This window comes from Ranitomeya imitator, chromosome 2, assembly GCF_032444005.1.
Source record: "Ranitomeya imitator isolate aRanImi1 chromosome 2, aRanImi1.pri, whole genome shotgun sequence".
Classification (NCBI taxonomy): Eukaryota; Metazoa; Chordata; class Amphibia; order Anura; family Dendrobatidae; genus Ranitomeya; species Ranitomeya imitator.
The window spans coordinates 828,069,577-828,083,725 of record NC_091283.1 but is presented as its reverse complement, the minus strand read 5'-3'; the positions used below and the strand labels follow the sequence as shown (position 1 = coordinate 828,083,725).

Sequence of the window (14,149 nt, the reverse complement as noted above, 5' to 3'; positions counted from 1 at the left end):
TGCAAGAGATTTTGTAAAACTGGTGCAGAATCGGATTACTTTGCACTTATCTCCAAACTCCAAGAAAGTAACTTGAAAAATTCCCCTGATAACACGAGACTTACATAGACCATATATATATATATATATATATATATATATATGTATATATATATTGGAACAGCACCATGCTCACCAGTGGGTAACAGGCCTCCCAGGCAACAAAGTCCAATAATTGCCCAAATTCATATTTCATATATACACAGTATATATATATATCGTCTGCATGGAGCGGATACAGCACAGTGGCGCGACTTTGGAATAGGAAGCTATAGGTATTCTATATGGTGTTTGAAAAAGCTCCGTATTTCGGAGATACTTCCATATTTTGGCATCTGATGGAACATGTCTGATGGCCCAATTATAAGACTTGGGGTCTTGTAGAGGACAGAACAGACATTTGCTACAGAACAAGATCGGACATGAGTGCTGCCAACTTGGAGAACAAATCGGTCAACAAATGGCAACACGTCACCAATCCAAACATTTCTGCTCTTCCTTTATTTTTACTTTTGAAGACATATATTCGAGGCATAAGGGGGTCCGGTAAACCCCCATTAAAGTCTCCGGTTTCCATATTACAGGTCCCTTTCGGATGTCGTTTTCTACATGAGTCCGGTGGTCTTTCGTTATTATCTCCCGCAGATCAGAGCAGGATTGTGTTATAGATGTAAATGAGCGCACAATGTATCCTCCAGGGTGTAACATTGTATCCCACCCATAACAGGAAGATATGTAACCTCTGCAACTGGGAGCGTGACCCAATGGACCTATAAGTGCAGGGGGCGTTGAAAGTGATCCCCCCGCCGCCCTCCAGAGAACCAACGTGCAGCTCTTTTACACCATTTTCGAGAACTCTCCTGTTTTCTCATAATTGCTGAACGATTATATTATGTAACAAGCCATAATTGCGCCATATATCTACACGCGGGGGTCTTCTGCGAGCATCATGTTACTAACACATCCGGTGCAAGAAGACCTGGGTCTGCACACGACAGAGACGTACGTCCTCATATATCACCCGCATTTCAAGAAAAGCGCCATTTAAGGAATCGCGAGGATTCGGCTTCTATATTCGTAGTGTGCGGTGGTGACACTGGAGGAATGGACCCCGGAGGGGGTGAAATATAACAATGGTGGCAATTTTTAGATGTCTTGAACAGGGAGGTGCATAGTTTGCACTAAGCCGTCTGGTATTTCCTCCCAGGAGATCACTATTAGTAGCGGTACCATAGGACGAGCAGACAATGGAAAAATGTGAATATTCTCATATTTATTAACTCCATAAATGGGACCTGCGGTGTCCGATGTGTGGTCACATAGTCAAAAACAGGCTGGTAATGACGTGGCCATGGGGGAGACAGGGGTATTTCGATACTATAAAATGATGCCTTAGTGATCATGGGGGTCCGATCTATGAAACCTCCACCGATCCGGAGAATGAAAACCCCCCCAGAGCTGATTTTAGCGCTACGTCACAAGGAGGGTATCCTGCACAGATCCATTCCAGGGACCGGGGTCCCTGCACAGGTGGGTGACCACGACGCAACTGTGCAGGAAAAACCTGAAAGGAGACACGGCCCTAAAGCTACGGAACATTAAGATGACGTCCGCTTTCCTCATTTATTTTTTCCAAGGACCAAGTGAAACTCTGACGACACTCGGATGAAACGGGTTTATGAAATTCGGGCCATTTTTGGCACAATAAAAATCATTGACGGCCTCAGTAGGGATCGGTGGGAATCCCTGAGGTCGGACCCTCGTCAACAGTTAAATAATGGCAAGGAAATTCAGTATTGAGTAACCTCTAAGGCTCTGCTCACAATCGGGATCTGATTGGAAAGGATCCTCTGGCAAGAAAGAAAAAATGTAAAAAAAGAAACATAAACAAAGTGTAAGTTTTTAAAGAGATCTTTTTACTAACTGAAACACTTTTTTTCCGCTTGTTTCCATTTTTGCTGTTTTTTTTAACAGATCCATTCATTCTCCGCGCACCTCCAATGTCCCAGACATGCAAAATCATTAAAAATTGGATCTGTCAAGCAGATTACATCATGATCTGTTAAGAGCCATTTCCTACAGACTTTCAGTTGGAAAAAAAATACAACTTAAGTCTTTGTTAAAAAAAAAATGCAGATAGATGATGGAAAGGGGCAAAAAAGCTGAAATTTAGGAAAAAAACGACATTCAAATAAATGGGTCCTGTAACTAAATGTTTTTTTTTTTCCCCATTTTTATGGTCTTAAATGGATGATAACAATAGAATACAAAGAACACGTGAACTCGCACAATCTCCATATTAGCTGCATCACAAGTAACGAGGCCTCTGTACATCGGCTGTGGCTGCAATGTGTCCCATGTGACAGCGGAGAACGTAACTGTACGTGATACAAAGTCATATACAATGATAAGAGCGGAATCTTACAAGACGCGCAGCTGCTTCAGTCCAGAGAAGTCGTTCTTCGTAATTCGGGTGACGTTGTTTCCATTCAGTTCTCTGCAGAAAAAAAAAAGAAACACAATAAATACACGAGAGTAATCATCTCCCTCCACATTTATAGCCATAACCTACGTAATGCCGGGATTCCTGCCGCGAACACTGGTCCAAAATGTAACCAGTAAGAGGTGATGAAGGATGATGAGTAAAACTGCACCCCCCAGCGATGGACGGATGCCCCCATTATTTACAGTCACTCTACTTTTTGTAACCACTTCATTTATAGCAGAAACCAAGGTGGCTCCTTTGTGTCTATAGTATTGCAGAATAGTGAGTGCAGCTCTGGGGTATAATACAGGATGTAACTCAGGATCAGTAATGTAATGTATGTACACAGTGACTGCACCAGCAGAATAGTGAGTGCAGCTCTGGAGTATAATACAGGATGTAACTCAGGATCAGTAATGTAATGTATGTACACAGTGACTGCACCAGCAGAATAGTGAGTGCAGCTCTGGAGTATAATACAGGATGTAACTCAGGATCAGTAATGTAATGTATGTACACAGTGACTGCACCAGCAGAATAGTGAGTGCAGCTCTGGGGTATAATACAGGATGTAACTCAGGATCAGTAATGTAATGTATGTACACAGTGACTGCACCACCAGAATAGCGAGTGCAGCTCTGGAGTATAATACAGGAGGTAACTCCAGATCAGTAATGTAATGTATGTGCACAGTGACTGCACCAGCAGAATAGCGAGTGCAGCTCTGGAGTATAATACAGGAGGTAACTCCGGATCAGTAATGTAATGTATGTAGACAGTGACTGCACCAGCAGAATAGTGAGTGCAGCTCTGGAGTATAATACAGGAGGTAACTCAGGATCAGTAATGTAATGTATGTACACAGTGACTGCACCACCAGAATAGTGACTGCAGCTCTGGAGTATAACACAGGATGTAACTCAGGATCAGTAATGTAATGTATGTACACAGTGACTGCACCAGCAGAATAGTGAGTGCAGCTCTGGGCTGGGTATAATACAGGCTGTAATTCAGGATCAGTAATGTAATGTATGTACACAATGACTGCACCAGCAGAATAGTGAGTGCAGCTCTGGGGTATAATACAGGATGTAACTCAGGATCAGTAATGTAATGTATGTACACAGTGACTGCACCAGCAGAATAGTGAGTGCAGCTCTGGAGTATAATACAGGATGTGACTCAGGATCAGTAATGTAATGTGTGTACACAGTGACGGCACCAGCAGAATAGTGAGTGCAGCTCTGGAGTATAATACAGGATGTAACTCAGGATCAGTAATGTAATGTATGTACAAAGTGACTGCACCAGAAGAATAGTGAGTGCAGCTCTGGAGTATAATACAGAATGTAACTCAGGATCAGTAATGTAATGTATGTACACAGTGACTGCACCAGCAGAATAGTGAGTGCAGCTCTGGAGTATAATACAGGATGTAACTCAGGATCAGTAATGTAATGTGTGTACACAGTGACTGCACCAGCAGAATAGTGAGTGCAGCTCTGGGCTGGGTATAATACAGGCTGTAATTCAGGATCAGTAATGTAATGTATGTACACAATGACTGCACCAGCAGAATAGTGAGTGCAGCTCTGGGGTATAATACAGGATGTAACTCAGGATCAGTAATGTAATGTATGTACACAGTGACTGCACCAGCAGAATAGTGAGTGCAGCTCTGGAGTATAATACAGGATGTGACTCAGGATCAGTAATGTAATGTGTGTACACAGTGACTGCACCAGCAGAATAGTGAGTGCAGCTCTGGAGTATAATACAGGATGTAACTCAGGATCAGTAATGTAATGTATGTACAAAGTGACTGCACCAGAAGAATAGTGAGTGCAGCTCTGGAGTATAATACAGGATGTAACTCAGGGTCAGTAATGTAATGTATGTACACAGTGACTGCACCAGCAGAATAGTGAGTGCAGCTCTGGAGTATAATACAGGATGTGACTCAGGATCAGTAATGTAATGTATGTACAAAGTGACTGCACCAGAAGAATAGTGAGTGCAGCTCTGGAGTATAATACAGGATGTAACTCAGGATCAGTAATGTAATGTATGTACACAGTGACTGCACCAGCAGAATAGTGAGTGCAGCTCTGGAGTATGATACAGGATGTAACTCAGGGTCAGTAATGTAATGTATGTACACAGTGACTGCACCAGCAGAATAGTGAGTGCAGCTCTGGAGTATAATACAGGATGTAATTCAGGATCAGTAATGTAATGTGTGTACACAGTGACTGCACCAGCAGAATAGTGAGTGCAGCTCTGGAGTATAATACAGAATGTAACTCAGGATCAGTAATGTAATGTATGTACACAGTGACTGCACCAGCAGAATAGTGAGTGCGGCTCTGGAGTATAATACAGGAGGTAACTCAGTCATGTAATATAATGTATTTATAAAGTAGCTGTATTTTTCATGTTGATATAAGAGTAAACCCTGAAACACTGGCAATCTTCTTATAAAACAGCGAACACCACGTTGCATCGCTCACAGCTGCTGAATCATATTTTGGATATCTGGAGGAGACGTCCCACATTCCCAGTGAAATCCCATATAAGCAGCACTTTGAGTTCGGGTTTCACAGGTGAAAGGTCAGACGCAGCAGACGATGAGAGACAATTATAAGGGACAACTAATTCATACATCCCAATTATTGCAATATTGAATAACATTTATCTTGCGGGAGTTCAACGTTCTCATTACTAAGCTGCAAAAACTCCATCATTATGATGATTTATGGTGCAGTAATGTCCATATAGTAGGTGATATTGTGTGTAAAGTGCTCTAGAGCTGACGCCATTATCTGGGTTCAAACCAGAAACTTGGTCTTTCTCTTTAGCAACTGATATAACAAAACATTTTGTATCAAAATCTACCGCTATTTCCAAAGAGTGAACATGACTAAGGACCCGGCTTTCTTTCCTGCATTCACCAGTGTAAGTCTGCCGTATTTGGTCAGTATTTTACATCAGTATTTGTAGCCAAAACCAGGAGTGGAACAATTCGAGGAAAAGTATAATAGAAACATATGCACCACTTCTGCATTTATCATCCACTCCTAGTTATGGCTCGCAAATACTGATGTAAAATACTGACCAAATACTGATCGTGTGACGGCAGCCTTAGACCTATGAGTTGTAGAGAGCTCCGTTAGATCAGGCATAGACTTCTATGGACTTCTATGGGGCACTGTCGGCATCTTATAAGTTTTTTTAATTTAGTTTTGTTATGAATGTTAGATACAAACACTGTCACGTTCCGTTGCGCGTCTCTGCGGGTTACATGGTGCCTTACATATTAGCGTTCTCTGTGGACGGTCACAACAGAAGACACAACACCCCACTGGGTTACCACTAGCACCTTAAAGATCCCTTCACCGATTTATAATGAGGTCTATTCGATTTTTCCAAATTACACTCATTGAACCTTTCTCAGTCACTTTTTCTGTTTCGACATGTGAATGCAACATGATTTGATACAATGTTGCACAGCGCATCGCTTTCTCCTATGATCAAGTCCTTGACCAGAAATAGGGGCTCCCAATTATTTAGGCGACCCTTCTTGAAAGTGGGAAACAGGCTCTGAATCTACCTTGGCTTCGTCCAGGGGAACAGTAAAATGATATCTCAGTGGCCCACCCTATAGACACCCACACACGTTAGATAAAAGTGGTCCGAAACCTCGTTTTCAGGAAGATCGAACCACCATGTAAAGTGTTTGGCGCAGGGTCATTACTACAATAGGTGCGGGGGTTGCAATTGCAACTGAACCCTAGAGTTTGGGGGGGGGGCAAAAATGCTTTTAACCTATATGGAAAGACCAAAACTCTTAAAGACATGCAATAATTGGGGGCCCTGTTGGAGCTTTTGCATTGGAGTCCTTCAACTTCTAGTTATGCCACTGTTTGAGGGTCTCCCAACGGTCCCCGAAACGGATTAGGTCACGAGATGTAAGGATGGAGCAAATAGGGTTCAATTGTCTGAGAACAGAAAGAGGAGAAGAGAACTGTCTGAGGGCTTGAAAACCAAATTTGTTTAACAGTCTTAAAGGGAACCTGTCACCCCCAAAATGGAAGATGAGCTAAGCCCACCGGCATCAGGGGTTTATCTACAGCATTCTGTAGTGCGCAGGCGCTGGGCCTCTCTGACCTTTCCAGGCGCCTGCGCACTGCAGTACTTTGCTCTGTCCTCAACAGCACAAAGTACGCCTGCGCCAGAGCGTGAAGACAAGAAGAGGACGTCATCGTAAGAAGATGGAAGGCCCCGGACCGAACCGCGATGCCCATCGGACATCCCTAAACTAACTAAAAAACTAATCAAGACCCGCTCCCAGTCCCTATGTAATCTTTGTAATAAATCCTTTAAAAACGGATGCTATCCGGATGGTGTCAGCCTAACAGCTTTTTTTCATTTAATTATATTTTTTATAGGAATCTGTCAGCAGGTTTTTGCGATGTCAACTGAGAGCAGCATGATGTAAGGAAAGAGACCCTGATTCCATGTGTCAATTTACTGACACACATCAGAGTTTTCTCGCTGTACATCTAGCTCAGAAAGCCGACCCCGCTCACACCACAGCTTTCTATATACATTGTATATTGACAGTAAGCCGTAATTAGTGCTGGTTGGACCGGGAGGCACGAGGAAGCTAGTCCGGCAGTGATAGAAACAGTGTATCTCCTCCTGATAAAACATTTATTGTATTGAAACAGCAGCACACAGACTGATAAGTGAAACATTGCTGAAATCAGGGTCTCTGCCTCTGCGTCATGCTTCCCTCAGATTACATAGCAAAACCTGCTGTATATACCCTTTAAAGCACTAATTAAATTCTAATGATCGAGTGTCATATGAGAGATGAAAAAAATAGCGCTTGCTGCATTGTATTTTTCACAGGTACTCCAAGTAAAGCTCCATATTGCAACATTATATTCCCATAGGGGCAATACTACTGAAGTGAGAATAACCCTGCAGCAGAGGTGTAACGATCACGTAGCAGAGGGTGTGCTGAAGTCAGCTGCCCGCTACAGGAGGGAACGCTGCACGTTGTGGGAGCAGGGGAAGGTAAGGAGAGTAGTTTATGTTTTTAAATGTATTGGAAATGAGCAGCAGAGCAGACGTTATACCAGGAAGGGGCCCAGGATGGAAGACATTGTTATAGGATGAGGTACATCATACCAGGAAAAGGGACATTATTACAAGAAGGAATCAGGATGGGGACAATATTACAGTAAGTGGCCCAGGACAGGGAGAAATCATACTAGGAAGGGTCCCATGATGGGGGACATTGTTACAGTAAGGGGTCCAGGAGAAAGAAAATCATACCAGGAAGGGGACCATGATGGGGGACATTGTTACAGTAAGGGGTCCAGGAGAAAGAAAATCATACCAGGAAGGGTCCCATGATGGGGGACATTGTTACAGTAAGGGGTCCAGGAGAAAGAAAATCATACCAGGAAGGGGACCATGATGGGGGACATTATGCCAGGATGGGGGACATTGTTACAAGAAGGGGTCAGGATGGGTGACATTATTACAGTAAGCGGTCCAGGAGAGGGGAAATCATACCAGGAAGGGGACCCATGATGGGGGACATTATGCCTGGATGGGGGACATTGTTACAAGTAGGGGTCAGGGATGTACGACATTATCACAGTAAGGGGCTGAGGATTTACGACCTTATTACAGTAAGGTGTCCAGGACAGGGGAAATCAAACCAGGAAGGGACCCATGATGGAGGTACATTATACTAGGATGGGAGACATTGTTACAAGAAGAGGTCAAGATGGGTAACATTATTACAGTAAGGGGTTCAGGACAGCGGAAATAAATACCAGGGTCAGGGACATTATTACAGGAAGGAGCTCAGGATGGGAGACATGATACCAAGAAGTGGCTCATGATGGGTGACATTGTTATAAGAAGGGGTCAGGATGGGTGACATTATTACAGTAAGTGGTCCAGGAGAGGGGAAATCATACCAGGAAGGAGACCATGATGGGGGACATTGTTACAGGAAGGGGTCAGGGATGTACGACATTATCACAGTAAGGGGCCCAGGAGAGGGGAAATCATACCAGGAAGGGGACCATGATGGGGGACATTGTTACAGGAAAAGGTCAGGATGGACAACCTTATTACAGTAAGGTGTCCAGGACAGGGGAAATCATACCAGGAAGGGACCCATGATGGAGGTACATTATACTAGGATGGGAGACATTGTTACAAGAAGGGTAACATTATTACAGTAAGGGGTTCAGGACAGCGGAAATCATACCAGGGTGAGGGACATTATTACTGGAAGGGGCTCAGGATGGGAGACATTATACCAAGAAGGGGCCCATGATGGGTGACATTATACCAGGCAAAGGGACATTATACTAGAAGCCCAGGAGAGGGGACATTATAACAGGAAAGGGCGTAGGATGAGGGATATCAGACCAGGATTGGGCATAGGATGAGGGACATTATTACAAGAAGGGGCCAGGATGGGGGATACTATTACAGGAAGGTGCCTGGATGTGGACTTCAGTACATGAAGGGTGAACACGTATGTCTTTATAGGCTCTAAAAGGCTACAAGAGACCATACATCTGACCACCATGGAGGTGGGGGTCCAGGTCCAAGATACGATACTGTTCAGCAATGTAAAAAATGCTCATCTGTTGGATAAATACGGTGCAAGCAATGGAGAAGACGTTGAGCGAGGGGAAATAAATGGCAGACTGTGTATTTATAGGGGGTAAATAGCCAAACATCCTTATGCTTCTCTGCTCCTAATATTGAGGCAGCTGCATATAGAATCCAGATGTCCCCGCTCCGTCCTTACATATCAGGCCACAGGATATACACAGCCCTAACAAACCGATCTGATTTATGTAAACTCACGGCTGGCTCCTATGTGGATAAATGCCACGTGTGTCCACGTCAAAATGGAGTGCTGAAATAATGACTCATGTCCCGGATTAAGGCGTCTCCAAATCACTTATCTCCCTTCTTAAAAATAAAATAAAAAAATAAAAAAAGGGGAAAGTTTGAGAAAGTTCTAACAACTCAGTAGCTTTAAATAAACCACAAATAAAATAAACATTTCCATAATACAAACAGAGAAAGAAGCAGAGAGTAAAAGAGATTTAGGAGAGTAATCCAGAAACCAGCACGCTGTGCGACCACGGGGGCTTAAAATCCAATATTACAGTCAAGAACGTCTGGAATAATGCAGGAGCCCAAAATCATGTGCAACATAAACGTCGCCGCGATCTGCCGCAGCCTACAGAAATAATTGTGCAGAAACGACGTGTGTCGATATAGCCGAGGGTTCCGGTCCGGAACTCATGGCCGGCATATCTCACACCGAACCCAAGACTTTCACCAAACTTATTACGAAGTTTAACACGTTGGACCTCACAGACGGTCAAAGAGATTTTATCGAATTGCTCTATAAACTGCACCATTGTAGAATCGAATTCCCAGAGTAAAATTTGAGACCTTTTTAATTAAAGAAAAGTAAAAAAAAAAAAAAAACTTTGTAAAATTTGCAACTTGTGCCAAAAACTGGGGTAAAACATTTTAAAACCGTGGACCCAACTCACCCACCTTTGGCTTTAGATGCAAAGATCTCTCCAAATAGATCAATTTAAGGAATTGTCCAGTTCTCGGCAATACCGGATTAGATGACTTTGGGAGCTGCTGATTGTCTTCGATTGGCAGATATTGGGGTAGATAGGAATCAGGCAATTCTACTGTCCAATCTTTCTGGCTTTGGTGTATTATACTCCAGAGCTGCACTCACTATTCTGCTGGTGCAGTCACTGTATACATACATTACATTACTGATCCTGAGTTACATCCTGTATTATACCCCAGAGCTGCACTCACTATTCTGCTGGTGCAGTCACTGTGTACATACATTACATTACTGATCCTGAGTTACACCCTGTATTATACCCCAGAGCTGCACTCACTATTCTGCTGGTGCAGTCACTGTATACATACATTACATTACTGATCCTGAGTTACATCCTGTATTATACTCCAGAGCTGCACTCACTATTCTGCTGGTGCAGTCACTGTGTACATACATTACATTACTGATCCTGAGTTACATCCTGTATTATACCCCAGAGCTGCACTCACTATTCTGCTGGTGCAGTCACTGTGTACATACATTACATTACTGATCCTGAGTTACATCCTGCATTATACCCCAGAGCTGCACTCACTATTCTGCTGGTGCAGTCACTGTGTACATACATTACTGATCCGGAGTTACATCCTGTATTATACCCCAGAGCTGCACTCACTATTCTGCTGGTGCAATCACTGTGTACATACACTACATTACTGATCCTGAGTTACATCCTGTATTATACTCCAGAGCTGCACTCACTATTCTGCTGGTGCAGTCACTGTGTACATACATTACATTACTGATCCTGAGTTACATCCTGTATTATACTCCAGAGCTGCACTCACTATTCTGCTGGTGCAGTCACTGTGTACATACATTACATTACTGATCCTGAGTTACATCCTGTATTATACCCCAGAGCTGCACTCACTATTGTGCTGGTGCAGTCACTGTGTACATACATTACATTACTGATCCTGAGTTACATCCTGTATTACACTCCAGAGCTGCACTCACTATTGTGCTGGTGCAGTCACTGTGTACATACATTACATTACTGATCCGGAGTTACATCCTGTATTATACCCCAGAGCTGCACTCACTATTCTGCTGGTGCAGTCACTGTGTACATACATTACATTACTGATCCTGTTCTGATCCTGAGTTACATCCTGTATTATACTCCAGAGCTGCACTCACTATTCTGCTGGTGCAGTCACTGTGTGTATACATTACATTACTGATCCTGAGTTACATCCTGTATTATACTCCAGAGCTGCACTCACTATTCTGCTGGTGCAGTCACTGTGTACATACATTACATTACTGATCCTGTTCTGATCCTGAGTTACATCCTGTATTATACTCCAGAGCTGCACTCACTATTCTGCTGGTGCAATCACTGTCAACACACAGGGGCTTCTTACAAAATTAGAATATCATCAAAAAGTTAATTTGTCTCAGTTCTTCAATACAAAAAGTGAATCTCATATATTATATAGAGTCAGTACACACAGAGTGATCTATTTCATGTGTTTATTTCTGTTAATGTTGATGATTATGGCTTACAGCCAATGAAAACCCAAAAGTCATTATCTCCGTAAATTAGAATACTTTATAACACCAGTCTGAAAAATGATTTTAAAATCCGAAATGTTGTCCTACTGAAATGTATGTTCAGTAAATGCACTCAATATTTGGTCCTTTTGCATCAATTACTGCATCAATGTGGCGTGGCATGGAGGTGATCAGCCTGTGGTGCTGCTGAGGGGTTATGGAAGCCCAGGTTGCTTTGATAGCAGCCTTCAGCTCGTCTGCATTGTTGGATCTGGTGTCTCATCTTCCTCTTGACAACACTCCATAGATTCTCTATGGGGCTAAGGTCAGGTGAGTTTGCTGCCAATCAAGCCCAGTGATACTGTTGTTTGTAAACCAGGTGTTGGTACTTTTGGCCGTGTGGACAGGGGCCAAGTCCTGCTGGAGAACGACATTTCCATCTCCAAAAAGCTTGTCAGCAGAGAGAAGCATGAAGTGCTCTAAGGGTACCGTCACACACTGCCATTTCGATCGCTACGACGGTACGATTCGTGACGTTCCAGCGATATCGTTACGATATCGCTGTGTCTGACACGCAGCTGCGATCAGGGATCCTGCTGAGAATCGTACGTCGTAGCAGATCGTTTGGAACTTTCTTTCGTCGCTGGATCTCCCGCTGTCATCGCTAGATCGGTGTGTGTGACACCGATCTAGCGATGCGATCTAGCGATGCGTTCGCTTGTAACCAGGGTAAACATCGGGTTACTAAGCGCAGGGCCGCGCTTAGTAACCCGATGTTTACCCTAGTTACAAGCGTAAATGTAAAAAAAAAGAAACAGCACATACTTACATTCCGGTGTCCGTCAGGTCCCTTGCCGTCTGCTTCCCGCACTCACTGACTGCCGGCCGTAAACTGAAAGCAGAGCACAGCGGTGACGTCACCGCTGTGCTGTGCTTTCACTTTACAGCCGGCAGTCAGTGAGTGCAGGAAGCAGATGGCAAGGGACAGACACCGGAATGTAAGTATGTGCTGTTTGGTTTTTTTTACGCTGGTAACCAGGGTAAACATCGGGTTACTAAGCGCGGTCCTGCGCTTAGTAACCCGATGTTTACCCTGGTTACCCGGGGACCTCGGCATCGTTGGTCGCTGGAGAGCTGTCTGTGTGACAGCTCCTCAGCGACCACACTACGATTTACCTACGATCACGGCCAGGTCGTATCGCTGGTCGTGATCGTAGGTAAATCGTATAGTGTGACGGTACCCTAAAATGTCCTGGTAGACGGCTGCACTGACTTTGGTCTTGATAAAACACAGTGGACCTACACCAGCAGGTGACATGGCTCCCCAAACCATCACTGATTGTGGAAACTTCACACTAGACCTCCAGCAGCTTGGATTGTGGCCTCCACTCTTCCTCCAGACTCTGGACCTTGATTTCCAAATGAAATGCAAAATTTACTTTCCTTGTGGAGTGTGTCAATGACGCCTTCTGGACATCTGTCCGGTCAGCAGTCTTCCCCATGATTGTGGAGCAACTGTAACAGACTAAGGGACCTTTATAAACACTTATGAAGCCTTTGCAGGTGTTTTTTGTTAATTATTCTAATTTACTGAGATAATGACTTTTGGATTTTCATTGGCTGTAAGCCATAATCATCAACATTAACAGAAATAAACACGTGAAATAGATCACTCTGTGTGTAATGACTCTATATAATATATGAGTTTCACTTTTTGTATTGAAGAACTGAAATAATTCACATTTTGATGATATTCTAATTTTGTGAGAAGCACCTGTACATCACTGCCGACTTTGGGAGAGATTTCCAGGTTTATGAGACTATCAGGCGCTTTCCTTTACGCCTCAACCACAATAAATAGAATTAGAATCATGCCCGGGAATGTAAATCTCAATCACATGCGATTAACCCATTCGCTGCCGACATCTCTGAGCGCCTGCCCCGTCTACGAGTGGTCCCGGACCCTCCAGGCTACAAATGCACCACACAAGAGGCAAACCCTCCATACAGTACAATCGGCAGCGCCCACCACGTCTGTTTTTCTTATGTCTCAGACCAAAATTAGTGAAGGAAGCTCCAATTTCCGCACAAATAATGTGAACCATTCCATTACCGTCCATACTGGAGTCAGTTCGTTCCTCGCGTAATGAAGTTATATTCCAGCTCAAAGCGAATATGAAACCTGCCAGATTCCCACGTGTCAAAGAGAAATGGGAGAAATGGGGAAAAACGAAAACATGGTAGACTTATGGCAAATGGTCTATTAGGAGCCAAATCAGAAAATTGCTAAGACGTAATGCCAAATTCACATTTAGTGCAGGTTCACACTGGGTAAATACGCAGCAGATTCCTGGACGGAAAATCAGCGTCTTACAACAGCAGCGCTGGGTATGGAGGTTTCGGAAATCTCATATGATCAG

At 43.6% G+C, this 14,149-nt stretch overlaps 1 protein-coding gene across 1 annotated transcript in view; it reads right to left on the bottom strand.

Annotated features, from left to right (window-relative positions):
• The window catches only part of SLIT1 (slit guidance ligand 1), a 364,458-nt gene that overhangs the window by 299,822 nt on the left and 50,487 nt on the right, over positions 1-14,149 (bottom strand). Inside the window, exon 2 of the mRNA XM_069754045.1 lies at positions 2,465-2,536. Within this exon, the coding sequence (XP_069610146.1) occupies positions 2,465-2,536 (72 nt within the window). The remainder of the gene's footprint in view (positions 1-2,464; positions 2,537-14,149) is intronic.